Genomic DNA, 20,721 nt, shown 5'->3' with positions numbered 1-20,721 from the left:
AGCCGATTTACAATTATTATTATTGTTTTCTTTAATAATAATGACTAGAATACAACATAAAACAATAAATAAATAAATTAGAAAAAACAAAAATGGCAGTGGTGTCCCCTGCCAAATGATCTAGCAATGAGGTGAGAAGGGGCACATTGAGACGGCTACGGTCTGAGGAATACTGGATGGTCTATACACGGCTATGTTGTATGTACGGTGATATCACATAGGAAAAAAAACCGGCTGGTCAGTTAGTTATAACGACAGCCAATGATGACGCTGAAAATAAAATAAAAATAAAAATGTTAAAGAAAATCTGAACATTCATTAATTTGTTGAATTTTTGGAGTGCTGTGTGAAATATGGTTCGTAATCAATACATTTTTTTGTTTTGTTTTTCGTTCTTAATTGTCATGCTGGACTGGATTTCTTCCAGCACAATTAGGAATTCCGTGCCAACATGTTATGAGCCATATCTAGATTTGCTTCCATAGCCTTTGCCCAAGAACAAACTACAAGTCAGCAGCTGTTTGATTTGGGAGTTGTCTCTCCTAGATGGAGTGTTGTTCACAGCTTACGAGCCTCATCTACCCGGAGATTTGAACTCGGGACTTTCCGGTTTAAGGAACCATAAGCTTTACTGGCCCGACCACGCCGACCTCTAACACAACGCTTAAAGATTTGCCATATCCACAAACACATAATATATCTAGAACTGGTCTCAATATAGCACCTGCTAATTATTTCACGGATCTAAGGAAAGGGAAATGGAGATGGGGGGGGGGGGGGGGGGAAATTTTGCGGAGATTTGTTTGATACAAAGGGAGAGATGGTTAAGAATTAGGAAGCTGTAAAAAAAAATTGGTATTGCTTTTAAAGAATTATGAACATTTTATAAACTTTAATTATAATTCCGGTTACTAAGTAATGAGGTTTTGTCTTTTAGGGAAGGGAGGGGTGTAAGAGATGTTGGAGGGGGGGGGGGGATAAATTACGTGTTTTTTTTCCTAACATTTAACCTCCAGGTTATTAATCTGCTTCAACCCCTGGGTTTATATTAGGGCTATAGTTAACCCTCCCACGAATAGGATTAGTCTCAGGTGTGGTAATTTCCTTTTTTCTACCTGCTTTGTTAATTATTAAATCATGTATAAAGATGTGAAACTCGAAGCTTGTATAATAAACATGTACACTTTTTTTCTGCTAAAATATAATTATGTAAAAAAAACAACAACATAAAATTCAATGAATGTTTTCACCATTGTTAAGGAAATACAATATTTACTAGGGTAAAGGGAAATAACTACTACAAGATGTAAGATAGAAGCTAACCTGGAATCTTTTGACAATTTTTTTCTCGATTATCTCCTCATGTTCACATTCCGGGGATATTCCAAGTGCTAATCGCTACACGGAAAAAAAAAATTAGGAAATAAATAGAAAATGTAATTATTATTGTAATAAAAATAACTACACACAAACAGTATAATTATAGAACTATCCCATTTTTGTAAAATAAAAAAACAACAATTTCAACAATAAGTACGAGTCGAATTGTTTGATGCATTTGTTTTGATAGGTAAAACAGTTCACGTTTGTGGTCGAATTACTCTCCATTGAACCATGGCAGAATTTACCAATGCATAGATTTAACACAGAGATCACTCATTTGTAAGAAATTACTCTGAGTGATACATGTAATACATCAGTGATGTAAACTTTATAAGAGATACATGTAATACATCGAAAACACGCAATCGTGTAGGAAATGTATGATATGAATACATTCATGTAAGAAATCGAACATCCATACACATCAATTTTTTTGTCGTTATTTCACGATGAAAGAGAGACTTTTTGTGACTATGTATTATGATATAAATGTGTGGGTAGGATGGATGATGGGTGGATATTGGGTGGATGATGGAGGTTGGATGGTGGGTGGATAATGTGTGGATAACATCAAATGCTGTTATTTACCATTACTCCATTGGTAGTCAACACAAATTTTTTTTCGCATGCGCACTCGGGCAGGCACATACACACACACACACACACGCGCTAATACAAACTCGCTCACACACTGACGCATAGACCTACACACAGACACACGAACAATCCACTACACACATGTCAGCTCACCCACACACATAACAAATTCCCTCACACACGTGCATCCCCCCCCCCTCACACACTCACCTGCCGACAGGAGCCCTTGTTCTTGATAAACCTGTAGACAAAGTAGCCCGGGACCAGGGCCATGGAGGAAGCGGCGATGCACCAGCCGACGATGTTGGCGTAGTAGGGGTAGACGTAGGTACCCTGGGAGCTCCGGTAGGTCAGGGGCTGGTAGGAGATGATGCTGGAGGCTACGATCACCTGGGGGGTAGGGGGTGGGGGGGGGGAGGGGGAGTTAGTCACGTGGTGTTGTAATTGGGTGATGTCGTGGATGGGATTTACCCTATGGTGACATCTAGGAATATGATGTTGACATTGGTTGATATCTAGAAATATGATGTTGACATTGGTTGATATCTAGAAATATGATGTTGACATTGGTTGATATCTAGAAATATGATGTTGACATTGGTTGATATCTAGAAATATGATGTTGACATTGGTTGATATCTAGAAATATGATGTTGACATTGGTTGATATCTAGAAATATGATGTTGACATTGGTTGATATCTAGGAATGTGATGTTGACATTGGTTGATATCTAGAAATATGATGTTGACATTGGTTGATATCTAGAAATATGATGTTGACATTGGTTGATATCTAGAAATATGATGTTGACATTGGTTGATATCTAGAAATATGATGTTGACATTGGTTGATATCTAGAAATATGATGTTGACATTGGATGATATCTAGAAATATGATGTTGACATTGGTTGATATCTAGAAATATGATGTTGACATTGGTTGATATCTAGAAATATGATGTTGACATTGGTTGATATCTAGAAATATGATGTTGACATTGGTTGATATCTAGAAATGTGACGTTAGTCTTGGTTGCCATCCAGAAGTATGATGTTAAAATTGGGTGACATCTAGTTACGTTGAATGATATTGACTTATGTGATGATGATGATTATGTCCGACAACACTGAGCACATTTAGCACCTACTATTAAGAGAAACGGGCAGATAACTCACGACTACATAAAACACATTTAGCACCTACTATTAAGAGAAACGGGCAGATAACTCACGACTACATAAAACACATTTAGCACCTACTATTAAGAGAAAGGGGCAGATAAATTTCCAACAGATCCGCCAGAAGATGCTCGGTGCCTCCCCCGTCATTTTCTCCACGTCACGGCAGAACTGGGGCATACCTGAGGGCAGAGGTCATCCAAAGTGGGTCAGTTAAAGTAGGTCATTCAGTATGGGTCAGTTAAAGTAGGTCATTCAATGTGGGTCAGTTAAAGTAGGTCATTCAATGTGGGTCAGTTAAAGTAGGTCATTCAATGTGGGACACATGGGTCATACAAGATGGATCATTCAATGTACGAGAAATGGATGGGCCATTCATGAGGGTCACTGAAGGTGTGTGATATGGGTCATTTAACGTGGGTGATATGGGTCATTTAACGTGTGTGATATGGGTCATTTAACGTGTGTGATATGGGTCATTTAACGTGTGTGATATGGGTCATTTAACGTGGGTGATATGGGTCATTTAACGTGGGTGGTATGAGTCATTTAACATGTACTATAAGGGTCATTTAACGTGTGTGATATGGGTCATTTAACGTGTGTGATATGGGTCATTTAACGTGTGTGATATGGGTCATTTAACGTGTGTGATATGGGTCATTTAACGTGTGTGATATGGGTCATTTAACGTGGGTGATATGGGTCATTTAACGTGGGTGATATGGGTCATTTAACGCGGGTCATGTGAGTAATTTCAGGTATGTCATAGGGCTTTTCAATGAAGGTCGCATTGATTATTCATTATGAATTAAGTAGTCTAGATAGGACAGGCATGGTGATTGGACCACTCAAGAAGACACCCGTATCCATACTAGGAAGATGAAGGAAGAACTGATGTGACACACCTTTGTACCTCATCAAACTATTAGCATAAATTAACATAAATGCACATGAATCAAAATTACCTTGTTTACAGCCGTCATACATTCTCAAAAAAAAAAACAAAAACAAAAACAAAAAACAAAAAAAAAAACCAAAAGAAAAAACACCCAATAAACCCCCCACTGATTTTGAATCTAAAGACAACCAGGCACCACTAAACAACCACACGACATGGCGACAACCACGTGACCTAACGCCAACCAGCCCACCTTACCGTAGATCCACGAGACGGCCATGACCTCACACAAGACGATGAAGACGATGGAAGTTCCGGCAGCGAATGTGTCCAGTACAGTGAAGATGTACATCCCGCCCTGGTGGGGTGGGGTTTAGGGGGGGGGGAGAAGAATTGATTGGTTAATATCATTTTGTAAATCTTTTAACAACTACAGACACTGTGGTCGAGTGGTACATAGATTGATTACTAGCCTGTTCGTCAGTTCGAGTCTAGGGGATTATCATTCAGTCAGTGCTGGGAAAGGGTGTGTGTGTGTGTGTAGGGGGGGGGGTTAATAAAGCCGGGCTGGGCACAGTGCCTGACCATACATTGGATTTCATTAAACACAATATTTAATTCTATCTTCTGTTTCGTTTTTAAACTGTAATACTTGACGGGATCCCCTCCAACACAAAAAGTATTTCGTGTCGACACGCTTTTCTTACTGGATATGCTTTCCATAGCATTTATCCATGCAATAACGAACGTTTGCAGATGTTTGATCCTAGATGGGGTTGCTGTCTCCAGCTATTGAACCTTATCTGTCCGGGGCTTTTCGGTTTAGCTACCATGAGTTTTACCGACCTGACCACGCCGACCCCTACACACTTCATCAATAAAGCCGAGTTTAGGCTTAATAAGGCCCTAGGCTATTTCAGATATGGGGCCCTACGATAAGCCCAGGTATTATATTATGGTATAGCGAGTTCTCATTGGGCCAAAGAATGTTAAAGTACATATGACTATTGCTCATACGGAACATAAATGGGGGGGGGGGGGGACACCTAACAAAGTATTTTGTATTTCAAATCTGTTTTCATAAAGTTTTGTTTAGCGCAATTTCCATTCTGGAGAATTGCGTTTATTAACTCGTCTTTTCTGGGAATGGATGGATGTGTGTCCGCAGCTTTAAGTCGTATCTCCTCCTCAACGAAGCAATATCGAGGACTAGTTTCAAAGCAAATATGTTAAGCAAGTTACGAGGATGAACATAGGCCATAAAAATTCCGGGTTTCTTTCATGGATTTCCCGGAAAAGCCAAAAAACCTCGAAAAAAATGCAGTTTTTGGCCCACATCTCGGCAACCAGACGACTTAGCGACTTCAAACATGTACCAATCGATTCCTGCCATAATTTAGAACAATATTGCCGAAGAAAGTTTTCAAAAATATCCTTTCGTTTGGTCACAAATTTTTTTTTGAATTAATTAAAATTTTGACCGAATTAGTAGGCATGTTTATCCAACCACACCACACGCATCATCACGTTCAATAGCTGCGACATCACGTTCAATGGCTGCGTAATCACGTTCAGTAGCTAGGCGCGCAATGGTTTTTAGTCATGTAACTCTGTTGTAAATAAAACATGTAAAATACTGAAAAAAAAATTCATAAAAAACGTTTTAATAACTAACCAATGGTTTTACTAACCCTGCTCTTGATTTACGCTACGACAGAGCTATTTTTAGATAACATAAGGAAATTGCGCTAAAATTGTCACTAGACTTTTTAATTACCTTGTTTAATACGCGTACATCTAATAATTGGATCACTATTACTATTACGTCGCTGAGTACAAAGCGCTCTCATCCTCTATCTACGGTCAACTAGCTTTGTCTGCCCTTGATTTATAAGCGTAAATTCTTGTCTGTCTGTGGGAGGCGGCGTGGTCGAGTGTCAGAGCACTTGTCTACATGAGCTTGTACCACGGTGTACCTGATCCGATACACAGGTGAACTCTCCTTCACCTACTCCACTCGTTAGACCGTCAGGTCTGAGTGAATAATATTTCACTCACAAAAATCTCAATCCGGATCTATCAGCGCAACCAATATGTTCCTCGAATTTCTTAGTCAGAAATTGTTTTTTAGAAACGATATGGGCCATTCTTTCAGCCCTTAAAAACAAGTATATTACCGTGCGCTGTTTATCTATGAACACGGCCAATGGGTGGTTGTTTATATGAATTGCATGAGCATTTATGTTTTATATAATGCTTTTACCATATTTGCTGTACTGGTCTTAAATAGAGACAAAGCCAAAAAAGTAATTAATATATTGCTTAGAAATGAAATATAATTGTATAAGGGAAATACTAACCCATCTCCCTCTTTATATATATATATATATATATATATATATATATATATATATATATATATATATATATATATATATATATATATATATATATATATATATAGTGTATATATATATATATATATATATTTATATATATATATATATATATATATATATATATATATATATATATATATATATATATATATATATATATATATTTATATATATGGCTCCTACAATAAATTGGAATTTAAGACCCACTTCCCCCTGGCTTTGCGAGTCAACTACATTGTGCTAATGTCTATTATTAGCCCTAAATATTAATGAGAGAACCTAGAATGTGTTGAAAATATAAATACTATCTTTTTTATCATCAAAGCATAATTATAAAATGGGCGCTTGATTTAATTCAAAGATTAACACCCCCTCCTCCTATTTTAACAAAAAAAAAAAAAACAACCCAACAACAACTGATGAACAATATTAAGTAAGCATTTAAAGAAAAGCTTTACATGTAATATATGATTGCATTTTAATATTAGTCATCAGAATATGGCTAGGTCGTAAGTAAACCTCGGGTTCATAATCTCTACTTCTGTTTACTTCTTAGCTTGCTTATCAAAGAGTTACATGCATAGCAAAAGACGCTATGGTTTAGTTTAGTGACCCGTTGAACTGTTGTTTATATAAATACATTTTATATGCAGGTTAAGTGTTTTATTTTTGTTGTTAGGTGTAATCAATTCGATGACTAATTAAACACGTGTATGTCCACATAGACACTACCCCTCCAGCCCATATGTTAAAAGTCGATTTTTTCCCTCCCCCCTCTGCGTTTGGACGTTAAATATGGATAATCCTATATCCCGAATAGAATCATAATCTCATGGACTGAATATACTCCAGTTAGAACATAGCCTGAGAAATCTCAATGGCCACTTGAAAAGTTCTATGCTTACGTTTTTGTTATGTTAAAGATTCCTGAGTTACTGCGCTTTTGTAGTATTGTGTTTTTGAAAGCGTGCGGAATTTAAAAATGAGTTGTGTTTTTGTTATCCTCTATTGCCGGGTAAAAGTGGTTAGCGGAAAGTGGTAATTTTTCTAACTTATTTTATTACTGTCAACAGAGTAATGCTCTAGAGTCAAATAATAATTTAGTTTAGTGGCAAGATGATTCTATAAAACATTATATAAATCATAATGCTACTATATGATTTTTAAATTTATTTTTAAAGCCAAATAATTACCTGCATTAAACAAGGAATAGAAAATATAAATGCTGACATTATAATAATTAATGTCAGGACTTCCCTGAAGTATCGATACTTCATCAGCTGAGACAGCTCATCTCGAATACCCGTTAAGGGCGATTCCAATCCGCCGAACTGAAAAAAAGGAACAGGTGTTATTTCTGATTGCATGGCAGTATCGATTGGCAGTATCGTATTGTAGTATCGTATTAGCAGTATCGTAAGGCAGTATTTAGAGGCAGTATCGTGAGACAATACTGTGTAGCAGTATCGTAAGGCAGTATTGCAAGGCAGTATCGTAAGAAAAGATTTATGGACACAATAGTTGGTCTATGTTGTGTGATGGTATCGTGTTGTAGTATCTAAGTATAGTATAGTATATTTGGCAAGTATCGTTAGACTGTATTATGTTGCAGTATCTTGTGTCAGTGCTGTGTGTTAGTATCGTCTGTTAGTATCGTATATTAGAGTCCTGTATCAGTATCGTATATCAGTATTGTATATCAGTAGCATGTATTGGTATCTTTTGTAAGTATCATGTGTCAGTATTTTGTGATCGTATCGTGTGGCAGTATCGTGTGTTAGTATCGTATATCAGTTTCGTATATCGGTATAATTTATCGGTATCGCGTGGCTGCAGCTTGTGACAAGTATCATGTGTCAGTACGTATATCAGTATCATACATTAGTATCGTTTGTCAGTATCGTGTGGCAGTATCGTGTGACAGTCTCTTTAAACATTATCGCCCAGGCAATATCGTTAGACCCCCATGAGTCAACATTTTGATGTAACAGTTACAACACCACCATCACCCTCATCAACATTTCATGTAACAGTTACAACCACTACCACCATCACCCTCATCAACCATTCACAACACGCACCAGCACTACACAGTACATCTACAAGCTGCCGCCATGTCTAACATCTAGTACAGCTTGAAATCAAGTCAACACACACAAACTTACCGCACTGTCGAGACCAAGGGAGAGCAGCATGAAGAAAAAGATGATAGCCCAGCCCACTGATCCCGGAAGTGTTGCTATGGCCTCAGGGTACACAATAAACACTAGGCCCGGACCTGTGCAACATTAGGAAGTCGGATATAAAGCAGACACAGTGCAACATTAGCAAGTCGGATATAAAGCAGACAGATACGAGAAATTAAAAGAAAAATAAAGTAGACAAATGACACGAAATATCAGAATTAAAGCTATAAAGTAAACCTACACGCGATATCATAAAGCAGATAAATTTCATGAAATATGATGGAAATATTAGAAATACAGCAGAGAAATACACATGAAATACTAGAAATAAAGCATATATAAATATACATATTTTTAAAAAAAAATAAGCAAATTACACGAAATATGATTGACATTTCAGAATTAAAACAGAGAAACATATACAATAAAAATAATTAAGCAGACAAATCACACGAAATATCAGAAATAAATCAGACAAACATACACAAAATATCAGAAGTTAAGCACGAAAAACACACGAAAAATGATAAATAAAGCAGTAAAACATACTACAAATATCAGAAATAAAGCAGATATATGCAAACTAAATTCGAGAATGAAACAGAAAAGACATTGACAAAGTCATATATGTATATGTATGTGTATATTTAATTACTATTTTCTTATACCCAAGTGCAAACAGACACACGTCTATAGCTGATAAGGGAGCGTGGGAACTTTCTGAAATTACTGAACTGCTAATTAATTAGTTTTGAGAAAAAAACCCATTAAATTAGCACAATGTAAATAGAAGTTTTTAATCAAATAGGCCACGATGATGTAAAATTTGGTTATTAGGTGACTAAGTTTTGTTTAACAAAATAACTTGATAAGCAACGTTAAGTTTGTTAATTACGCGGAAAAATAAAGTAGATGCAAAAAAAAATAAAAATCATATGCTTTTTTAAAGAAATCGGTAATAGCGTAAAATACTACTTCCGGTAAACAGAAATTACCCAAAATTTGACAGAAGGCAGAGATCTAGATAATTTACTTATTTGTGAAATTTCGTCTTTCTGAAACAGTACTCAAGATATAATCTTTTGGAAAAAAAAAAGTAGTACAAGTTCTACTTCCGGCTACTGTAAATCGCTGAGAATTTGATACAGAACTACAAATTTGATATACTTATATATGAAATTTCATTAACCTAGCTGTAACGGTAATCAAGTTATCGTGTTCACAGACACACATCCGCACACACACAGACATACGGACAAATTTGCAAAACTTTTCCGACTCATGGAGGTGTAAAACGTCAAGATTTGTGAAAACCCTATGTTCTTCGTATACGAGAGTACCTCTCCTTTAATTGAAACCTTTAAAACGTTAAAGAAGCGAAACAAATAAAAATAAAACAAAATAAACAACCAACATAAACAACAACAACAAAAACAAAAGGTCCCGTTGTCCGTATGTGCTGTGTATCTCTCAGATCTCTAGCGGGCTACTGACCTTCCGTGGCGACCTTATCGATGTCCTTGTGTGTCTTGAGGGCCATGTAGCCGAGGTAGGAGAAGATGACGAACCCACTGAACAGGCTGGTCGCCGAGTTGACGATCACTGTGATGATACAGTCTCTGAAAAATGACAAGTTATCTCCCTTTTCAATAATTGTTTTGTTACCCCCCTTTTCCCCCGGTAGATTCTCTTCTGTTACCATTTTCAAGGACTCTATGTGTTGCTTTTTACAAGCTTTTATTACACTCGCATTTTCTGTCGTCAGTCTGTCTGTCCAGATCGAAACGCCGGAGCGAAAATTCGGACACTTCTAACTCATAGATACGGTTCGTAATTGGTACGTGAGTCAAGACATAAAGACGTGGGTCAAGACAGACTGTCTAGGAAGTGAGTTAAAAATTTTTCATTAAAAACGTTTTAATAACAAGCTTTTATGTACCAATGCACTAAAAAGTAGAAAATAAATTATTGAACGTGATGACGCGTGTGGTGTGGTTGGATAAATATGCCTACTAATTCGGTCCAAATTTTAATTAATTCATAACAAATTATTTAGGCATCCAATTAAGTCAAATTTAATTTCAGATCGCATTGTCTTCATGTCTTGACCCACGTGCCAACTGTGAACCGTATCGGTCAAGTAGAAGTGTCCAAATTTCGCTCCGGCGTTTCGATCTAGACTGACGACAGACTGACGACAGATGAAGCGAGTTAAATAAGAGCTTGTAATAAAAGCTTGTAAAAAGATGTTCTCATAAATTATAAAAGAAGGAAAGCGTTCCCATAAAGGCATAAAAAAGTGTTCCAACAAAGTTATAAAAAAAATGTCCTCCCATGAAGTATAAAAAGGTGTTCCCCTGATTCTATAACAATGCCCTACCAAAAATTATAAATCAGTGTTCCTATAAAGGTATAAAACGTGTTCCCACAAAGGTATAAAAACATAACTGATGTATCAGAGAAGACGCAACTCACCGCTTGCAGTTGTTGTGGAACTTGTTGTAGCTGGCGTAGGCTATGTGGGTTCCGAACCCGGACCCGACAGAGAAAAAAATTTGCACGGCAGCGTCAATCCACACCTGTAAACAGTGCCAGAGAATAGTCACGTGCTCCATGGAACATTTCGAGCATTCAACGCCACCTTATGCACTATGAACACTAACTTATACGCAATGACTACTTTATGAACTATGGCTACCTTATACACAATTTTAAAAAAATGAACGTTACACTCAGCACAATAAGCGATACACCATAAACGCTATACTAAACACCATCAAAGCTATTTCTAACATCATCAAAGATATATTTAGTACAATAAATGGTATAAAAAGGTGGTCCATTAAAGGTTTAAAAAGGTATTCTCAAAGGTGTTCCCATAAAAGAATAAAAGGTCTTCCCATAATTGTACAATACCATATAAACGCTATGTTTAAGTACATAAACGCCTTATTTCTAACACCATCAACGCTATATGTTGAAAACCATAAACACTATATTTAACAACTTACAACGCTATATTTAACACCATAAACGCTATATTTAACGGCTAACAACGCTATAACATCGACACCCCATAACCACTACACTCCAACAGAGGCGTAGCGACCCTTCCCGGCGCCCGGGGACAAACTTTCGATTTGAACCCTCCTCAAACTTTCGATTACTTTTTCCAACCCATTTTGGCGCCCCCTAAGGTCGGCGCCCGGGGACATATGTCCCCCCCCCGCATCGCTACGTCTCTGCACTCCAACCAACGCACCCTACAAGCTGTCTGCCCTCTCACCTTAGGTTTCCGGAGACTGTCGACCTTGGGCGTGATGAAATACTTGATGCCGTCCTCTGCCCCTGGCAGCAGGACCCCACGGACCAGCAGGATGGTCATGATGACGTAGGGCAGGGTGGCCGTGATGTAGACTACCTGCAACAGACGAGTCACGTGACTCAAGAGGTCGCACAAAAAAACCCCGAGCAAAATATGACGTCACACACCTGAGCTGAGTGGAGTTTAGCGGAGGGTTGGAGGGTTCGTAGGCGTGTGGGTTAGGGGTGGGGTTCGGGCTTAGTCCTAACGATAATATTGCAACAACAGGGACATAGGAGAGCAGTGTTTCTTCCAGACTTTTTTCTCCGGGGGGGGGGGGGGCACTTGAAATTTTCGGGGGGGGGGGGGGGGCGGACACTGTTAAATGTATATATGTTCTATATAAATTCCATTTCGTTCGGGGTGGGGGGGGGGGGCGGTAGACTTTTTTCGGGGGGGGGGGGGGGGGTCGAGCTCCCCCGAAGAGATGCCTGGAAGAAACTCTGTACGAGAGGGAAAATTGTGATGTACGAGGGCAGAGACTTGTCTTTAGTTGTTTAATTGTGTGTGGTGGGGGGTGGGGGGGGGGGGAGGGGGGGTTATGACACACCACCTATTATTAAATGGTGTTTAGCTGACCGTACTTTTATGAGGTGTGATTTACTACGTTTTCAATACACTGGTTATACTGACCTACAATGTGACACATACATACATGGCCTGCATTAAACTTATTATTTACACATTCGGTAAACTGGTTATACTGACATACAGTGTGTATGTGATACATACATACTCAATGCGATACATACATCAACTGCAACAAACTGATTATACCCACATACACTAGCCCATCTAACACATAACAACATAAGCCTGTGTGATACCAACTATCTGCCATCCATTACATAGACACACAAAACTCATCAACCGTCAATACACAAGACTCATCAACTCATCAACCTTCAATACATTCAGTAAAACAACATGGCAACTATCACAAATTTTCTTTGTAAAAAACGATTTGTTTTAAAAATTGCAAATTTGCTCAAAGGAATGCGTTGAAGCTCTAGAAAAACAACAAACATTGAGGAATATGTTTAACATGTTTCCGAGTTGAACAGCATATGGTACTTATCATCAAACGCAGTTTTATACGTTATATTTATTTATTCATCACATATTTTCCCTGTTATGATTTCCATTTGGGAATACTGCAACGTCTTTACAACTCTAGCTTTAGCTAAATCAGCTTTCTTTTAATCCGTCGGATACGTGTTGGTATGGGACGGCGTGGTCGAATAGTAGAGTATTGGGCTGCCATCCCTGAGGTCTCGAGTTCGGATCTCGGTTCTGAATTGTGACGGTAGGACGCCCATGAGTCCACCCTGCTCTGATGAATAACTGACTTAAGGAAAGTAAAGACGGTTGAGCTTAATGCTGACTACACTATCCTTTCTTATGCCGAGGTCAAAAACTCTACTTCATCTGCTCACTGGCTCGCCAGGTCTAAAGAGGAACTTTACTTTTATACATTTTGGTATGGGGTTACTCTAGCTCGTTCTCTCTGTACATTTTTATCAAAGAACAAACAAATATGCCACTTTATTACAAACCACTTTTTCCAATTGGTTTAGATTTCAATAAGACTAGACTTTTCCCCGGATAGTTTGCACAAATCATGAAACTATGTTCCACTATAAGTTACAAAATACCGACTTATTAAACTGGGTTTCAAAACAAATCCTATCTTTAAAATAACAAAGGACGTTACAAAAAATCAAATTAATCACGTATGTTTTAAAATGCCTAACTCATTAGAACAATTTAATTAGTCCACCTTACCACTCATTACCTTTCTACACATAGGATAAAAGCTAACCCTATTGCAAAGTTTACAAAAGCCCACTTTTCATATAGCCCATCATACTAAAACGATGACATAAGCCCACCTTAAAAATATCTTAAAATGATAAAGAATAACACATTAAAAAAAACTAGTCCATCTACTCACATAGAAAAATAGTCTGACTTATTCAAAGAAATAAAAAAGCCCACCTTACCACAAAAAGTATTTAAAAAACAATCTTATTACCAAGAAAACAAAAGCCCAACTTAAAAGAGATAATATAAAAATCTACCATACCCAACATCCCAACTTCACAAAAGCCCATCTTTCACACACGTTGTAAACGCACATGTACAACAAACTTGATAAAAGCCCACCTTTCACATAAATTATAGAATTGCATACCTTACAAAAAAGTTCACAAAAGTTCATCTTTCACACAAAAATGCATAGCTAAAAACAAATGTTCACAATAGCCCATCTGTCGCACAAAAATTCATACCATACAACAAAGTACATAAAAGTCCATATGTCACACAAAAATGTATACCTTACAACAAAACTCACAAAAGCCCATACAGCCCATACCATACAACAAAGCCCACAAAAGCCCATACAACCTATACCTTACAACAAAGCCCACAAAAGCCCATCCAGCCCAGACTTACCACCACAACCGCCCCTTACCTTCCCTGTACTCTTGACGCCCTTCCACAGACAGAAGTAGAGGACGGTGAACGTGAGGAACGTGCAGAGTGCCAGCTGCCATCTGACCACGCCCAGGTCATCCAGCCCTGTAGAGTGGTTTAGTTCCAGCATGCCCCGTCTGCAATGTCAAGGTTAGGGCATCGTCAGGGGGAGGAGAAGATTCAAGGGAGATAAGAATATTCAGGGGAGATAAAAAAAAAAGATTCAGGGGAGGAGAAGATTCAGGGGAGATAAGAATATTCAGGGGGAGATAAGAATATTCAGGGGAGATAAAAAAAGATTCAGGGGAGGAGAAGATTCAGGGGAGATAAGAATATTCAGGGGAGATAAGAATATTCAGGGGAGATAAAAAAGATTCAGGGGAGGAGAAGATTCAGGGGAGATAAGAATATTCAGGGGAGATTAAAAAAAGATTCAGCGGAGACAAGAAGATTCCGGGGAGATAAAAAGATTCAAGGGGGATAAGAAGATGCAAGGGAGATAAGAATATCAGGGGAGTCAAGAAGATCCAGGAAAGATAAAAGAAGAATAAGAACAAAAAGGGGAAGACAAGAAGATTATGGCGAGCTAAGAAGATTCAGAAAAAATAAGATTCCGATGAGATAAGAAGGTTCAGTGGAGACAAGAAGATTTTGGGAAGTAAAGAAGATTCAGAGGAAACAACAATATTCAGGAGAGTAAAGAAGAATAAAGGGGAGACAAGATTTAGGGAAAAAAATATTCAAGGGAGACAAGATGATTCAGGGGAGAAAAGAAAGTTTGAAACAAACGTATCACTACCGCAGGCAATTTTTAGGTGAGAGAAATGCAACGTTCAGTTAATCTTAGAGTAGCCAAGTCTAAAAAACTCGCATATTGTTTCCTCGAAAGTTGGAGACAAAGTCCTTGACAGTGACGATTATAACCTGTTGTTGGAACTAACTTATGCAACTGTTGCAACCAGTAGCGTAGCGAGGGGGGGGGCGGGGACATATGTCCCCGGGCGCCGACCTTAGGGGGGGCGCCAAATTGAAAGTTTGAGGGGGGGGTGCAAATGAAAAGTTCGAGGGGGGTGCAAATCGAAAGTTTGACGGGGGGGGGGTGCAAATGAAAAGTTCGAGGGGGGGGGGTGCAAATCGAAAATTTGCTCCCAAGGGGGCGCCAAATTTGAAAGTATGTCCCCGGGCGCCGGGAAGGGTCGCTACGCCTCTGGTTGCAACCAAATATTCAAAGCGTGTAAATATTACTTTGAGGAGTCGCCAAATCAAGGAATCACTAATTAACTTGAAAATCTTAACCTAGTTGTGTTTGTTTAAAAGTTTACTTATATCATTCATAATGTAAACTTTCATGACAAATATCGCAGCTACACGAAATATTTTGACGAATGCAAGTCTCCGCCCTGGGCTTAGCGTGGAATGAACCCAATTTAGTTCAATCTGGTTAAGTAATTGCCTTGTTATTTTTGGGATTTTTTAAAATGAAGCCACATTTGTTTTGCATTCACAGGATGCACCAGGAAAAAAAATATTTAAAGCAAATAAAAATAAATTAGTTTAATAAACTTCCATTATGTCTATCATGTAGGAGAGAGAAACTGAAATACATATTGGAAGTCCACAATCAATATTTTCCGAACTTGTTCCAGCGCAAATTATTTAGTTTTCTTCTGGAAGAAAATCCGTTACATGTATCATCAGTTTTATTGAATGTTTATATTTTGAAAAATTGCATTTATTTTAACGAGTACTATAAACAACGTTTGTAATTTTGTCGATGCAGTTTAACTTCAAAGGATAACAAACAAAAATATCAAAGAAATGTTTAAATAAACCTCCAAAGACAGAAGTTACCCTTCAAAGAAAGGCAATTATGCAAAAAAAAAAGAAAATCATTGAAAAACAACTCAAAAGATACACTTTTTATATGTAGACCTATTTTATTCTGCTGATTAAGTTTATAAGAATATTCTTCTTTGAACATGCTTATGTACTCATATGTACTCATTGGATTACGAATTACAATTTTGGCTTTTTATTAAATGAATTTTGGTTTTTTTACTTTCTCGTATATACGAAGTATAGAGAAAGTCTTGTAATCGTGATACGCACATTAGTACAGAGAATTTTAAACCTTCGCGAAAAAAAAAAACAACCCCATACATTCATGCAACGAAAGAAATTGTTTCAAACTCTAATTATAATTCAAGTGTAAAATGAAACAAATCAACACGTGGGCGGAGTTCATGTAAATGTAATAGCCAATGAGAAATCATTACGGCTTCCTGTTTACATTTAGACAAAAAAATTTCTCACTAAGGGGTCGTCCATAAATGACATCACACTCGTAGGGGGGGAGGGGGGGGGGGGGTCCGTAATTTTGTGACGGTACGTGATGAGGGGGAGGGGGGGGGGGGTGGGTAGGTTCAGATGGTGTGACGTCACTTTTTTTGCATTATAAAAAAGCAATGTTAGAAAACGAGTTTTAGTCGTTATTTCGCGTTTTAGATAGCGTTTTTAATAATTGTAGTAGGAATTGATCAAATACTGATGTTTTAAGCAAAATTCAAACAGCAATTTTGAGGGGGGGGGGGGGTGTTGTAGGCTGAGGTGTGAGGTCATTTTTAGGGGGGGGGGGTCTGGCTTTTTGTGACGACGTGTGACGGAGGGGAGGGGGGGGGAGGTAAAAAATCGTCAAAAAAGCTTGACGTCATTTATGGATGACCCCTAAGCCTATAAATTTTTTTTATTATTAACGTCCTCATGTTTAAACTAGATATACTTACAATTTTTTAGTTAGCTGTAATTTTAAATTAATGTTTAGCCTGTTTATTCTTACTTCAAATTATTATATTTCAGTCCAATAGAGCTACGGTATTTTTAAAAACAGTTTGAAATGCAAAAGAAAACAATTATTAGCAGAAATGTGTATAATTGAGGCTACCGGGTTGACGAAAATACTTCCATCATATTGTTGACATGGGTAAAATATATTTTGACTTTATTACGGCCTTAACAATAAAAAAATAAAAAAAACTTGAGCCTAAAAAATTTAATATTTTTAGAATCAATTTTGTAACAGTCGGAATTTCAGAGAACTTGAAAATATTTTTTTTGCAAGGCTACATTTCTATTTATTTTCATCAAGCCTAAGTTATAACCCGATGTTTTACTTTCGTTAGACAAACAGGAAATCAATAGTTATTTGTTTTACAAAACTTTGCAGATAAAGTTTTTAAATAACATAGTGCTGTTTTAAACCACATGACTTAGTTCTGCCATTGTTGTTTATGTTTTGTATAATAAAATTTATGCTCGCCTATCGAAGAGAAGGGTGTTTTCGTTTATATCGTCATTACCACGTGAAAACCAAACTGCTTTTGCCTTTTTTAAAAATTGTGCTTAATTACCGAAAATACTAAAACATCTATTTCATCCGCTTTTTTGAAGTCCGAACACCCCCCCCCCCCAACAGTCAGGATTTTAAAACCATTTTAATTTTAATTACACCGTGCACGATTTTAAAAATATTTAATGGGCCTCTCGAGTACCTTTGAGACTATTCACGCATGGGTCCATTAGCTCTTTACTAAAACAAAGTTGTCGTAGGATAGCATTTTATCCGTCAACAATGTTTTTATCGATTACTTTTGTTTTCATTGTAAAAAAGTAGTTTCTTCAATACGCCTACCAGAGTTTCTTCCAGGCATCTGTTCGAAAAAAATCTACCGCACCCCGAACGAAATGAAATTTATATAATTTATATAGAAAATATATACTTTTAACAGTGTCCGCCACCCCCCCCCCAAAGAAAGTTTAACCGCCCCCCCCCCCCCGAAAATTTCAAGTGCCCCCCCCCCCCCCGGAGAAAAAAGTCTGGAAGAAACACTGACGCCTACTTCATCGAATGCAACGAAGAATCGAATACCTTTTTAAATGTTTAAATTTTTTTACATAAAGGCTGAAACTAAACACAGTATCACATAATAATTCACAAACATTTCAAGAAAAGATATTTAGAATAGAAATTCGTTTTGAGGCTTTTTTAAATGAAATATTTTGAACACCCCGACTATTCATACTCTCTCTCTCTCTCTGTCTCTCTCTCTCTCTCTGTCTCTCTGTCCTCCTCTCTCTATTTCTCTCTGTCTCTCTCTTTGTTTACATAAGGGCTTGACATTTACAAGCCTTAGATTTGGGTATTGGTCTATAGACATTCAAGGAATATATATCCCATTTATTCAGCCTTTCCTCAGTATATTAAACAAAAAAAAAAGATTTTCTAGCCGGGGCTGGCACCCCCCTTTGCACTCCCTCGTTTCGCCAAAGAGGGCGAGGGATAAACCTACGAGACTTGGTACCGGATGGCAAAAAAAAAAAATCACTCAAAAGATAGTGAAAGATTAAAAAATCACACAAAAATAACAAACGACACACACATACTCAAAAGATTGCAGACGACACACACACACTCAAAAGATGGCAGACGACACAGACTCACTCAAAAGACAGCAGACGACACAGACTCACTCAAAAGACAGCAGACGAAACACACTCAAAAGACAGCAGACGACACACACTCAAAAGACAGCAGACGACACAGACTCACTCAAAAGACAGCAGACGACACAGACTCACTCAAAAGACAGCAGACGACACAGACACACTCAAAAGACAGCACGACGACACACACTCAAAAGACAGCAGACGACACAGACTCACTCAAAAGACGGCAGACGACACAGACTCACTCAAAGAACTCCATGGTGGACGACACCGACACCGAGGCGTTGTACGTCCTGTTGCCCGGCCCTGACGTGGTGCCGATGACGTCAGCTTCCGGTGACGTCACGTTGGTGGTGTTGGTGTCCCAGTCGATCTGCCAGCAGTCTCGACTGTTGAAGGAGTTGAAGCACGTCGTCCAGGGCAGCTTGGAGGTGAAGGACGCGAACAGGTAGAAGAAGCTCCAGCCGATGATGGACGTTGTAGTAGAAGGCCACGATGTAGGCCATGAAGCACGACGCCATGCCGATACCTGGGGGTGGACGGTATCGAATGTTAGGGAAGGTAAAGTATATGAGGACCGATACTTGAGGATGGACGGTATCGAATGTTAGGGAGGGTAAAGTTAGTCATTGACGATACCCGGGGGTGGACGGTATCGAGTGTTAGGGAAATCTAATTTAGCCAGTGCCGAAACTTGGGGATGGACGGTATCGAATGTTAGGGAAGGTAAAGTATATGAGGCCCGATACTTGAGGATGGACGGTATCGAATGTTAGGGAGGGTAAAGTTAGTCATTGACGAATATTAGAGTAGGTAAAGTATATCAGTGGCGATACTTGGTGATGGACGATATCGAATATTAGTGAAGATAAACTATGTCAGTGGCGATACTTGGGGATAGGCAGTATCGATGATAGGGAAGGTAAAATATATCAGTGCCGATACTTAGGGATGGACGGTATCGAATTTTAGGGAAGGTAAAATAAGTCAGGGCCGATGGAATGGACAGAATCGATTTTAAGGCAGGTAAAGTAAATATATCGATACTATGGGATGTTTATGGGAAAGTATCGATGGTTGATAAGGTAAAGTAATTCAGCGTCGAGACCTGAATGGACAGTATCCGCGTTAGGTAGCTTAACTAAATACTTGTGGATATGAAGTACCCAAGCTATGTAACGTAAATATAGTTACATCAATTGGAGCATTGGCCTTGCATTCCTTTTCAAAGTTAGTTAGCTGTGTACTTGTGAAGTGTAACTTGCATGCTTTTCTTAACCTACATCTCTGCAACTTGCTCTTGAGTTCTGTGAATTTACCACTACACAAATGTTTGGTTTTCAAATCCAGCAATTCCATTTGAAGTGAACTAGCATCAATTCCAAAATGGCTCAATGTTGATCTCATTTGTTTTTGTGTTCAGTGAATCTACCATGAACGTCATAGTACTTGCGTTTGTTTTGAATTGCTCAAATCTCTCAGTGAACCCATCCTTCACTTTGTTTACAGTAATGCTGAAGTGATTCATGTTAATAGTAGCATTGGTTTCATCACGATATTTTTTAAAGATTTTTCGAAATTAGGTAATTTACGGCTCTCTGTGTCTTCAACAAAGACAAGTAATTTTTTTTCAAAACAATCCACTTCTTCCAGCAAGGCATAGGCTGGATTTTCCTTTCCTGGCAGTATTATATTTAGCTCGTTTAGTTTCTTATTGATATCAACCATG

At 38.1% G+C, this 20,721-nt stretch overlaps 1 protein-coding gene across 1 annotated transcript; it reads right to left on the bottom strand.

Moving 5' to 3' along the window:
• Positions 1-51: 51 nt before the first annotated feature.
• LOC131930796 (sodium-dependent noradrenaline transporter) lies at positions 52-19,465 on the bottom strand (the record flags this gene model as incomplete). The annotated part of the gene is given in 12 exon segments (XM_059287421.1): positions 52-270; positions 1,324-1,398; positions 2,191-2,370; positions 3,243-3,343; positions 4,321-4,420; positions 7,655-7,792; positions 8,627-8,739; positions 10,142-10,266; positions 11,123-11,226; positions 11,934-12,068; positions 14,488-14,626; positions 19,238-19,465. Coding segments are annotated over 12 exon segments (1,462 nt in total), but the record flags the coding sequence as incomplete, so codon positions are not given.
• Between the last annotated feature and the right edge of the window lie 1,256 nt (positions 19,466-20,721).

This window comes from Physella acuta, unplaced genomic scaffold, assembly GCF_028476545.2.
Source record: "Physella acuta isolate Inbredline_101_S28 unplaced genomic scaffold, ASM2847654v3 ptg001851l, whole genome shotgun sequence".
Taxonomy (NCBI): domain Eukaryota; kingdom Metazoa; phylum Mollusca; class Gastropoda; family Physidae; genus Physella; species Physella acuta.
The sequence above is the reverse complement of the archived record's forward strand: the minus strand, read 5'-3'. Positions and strand labels throughout refer to the sequence as shown.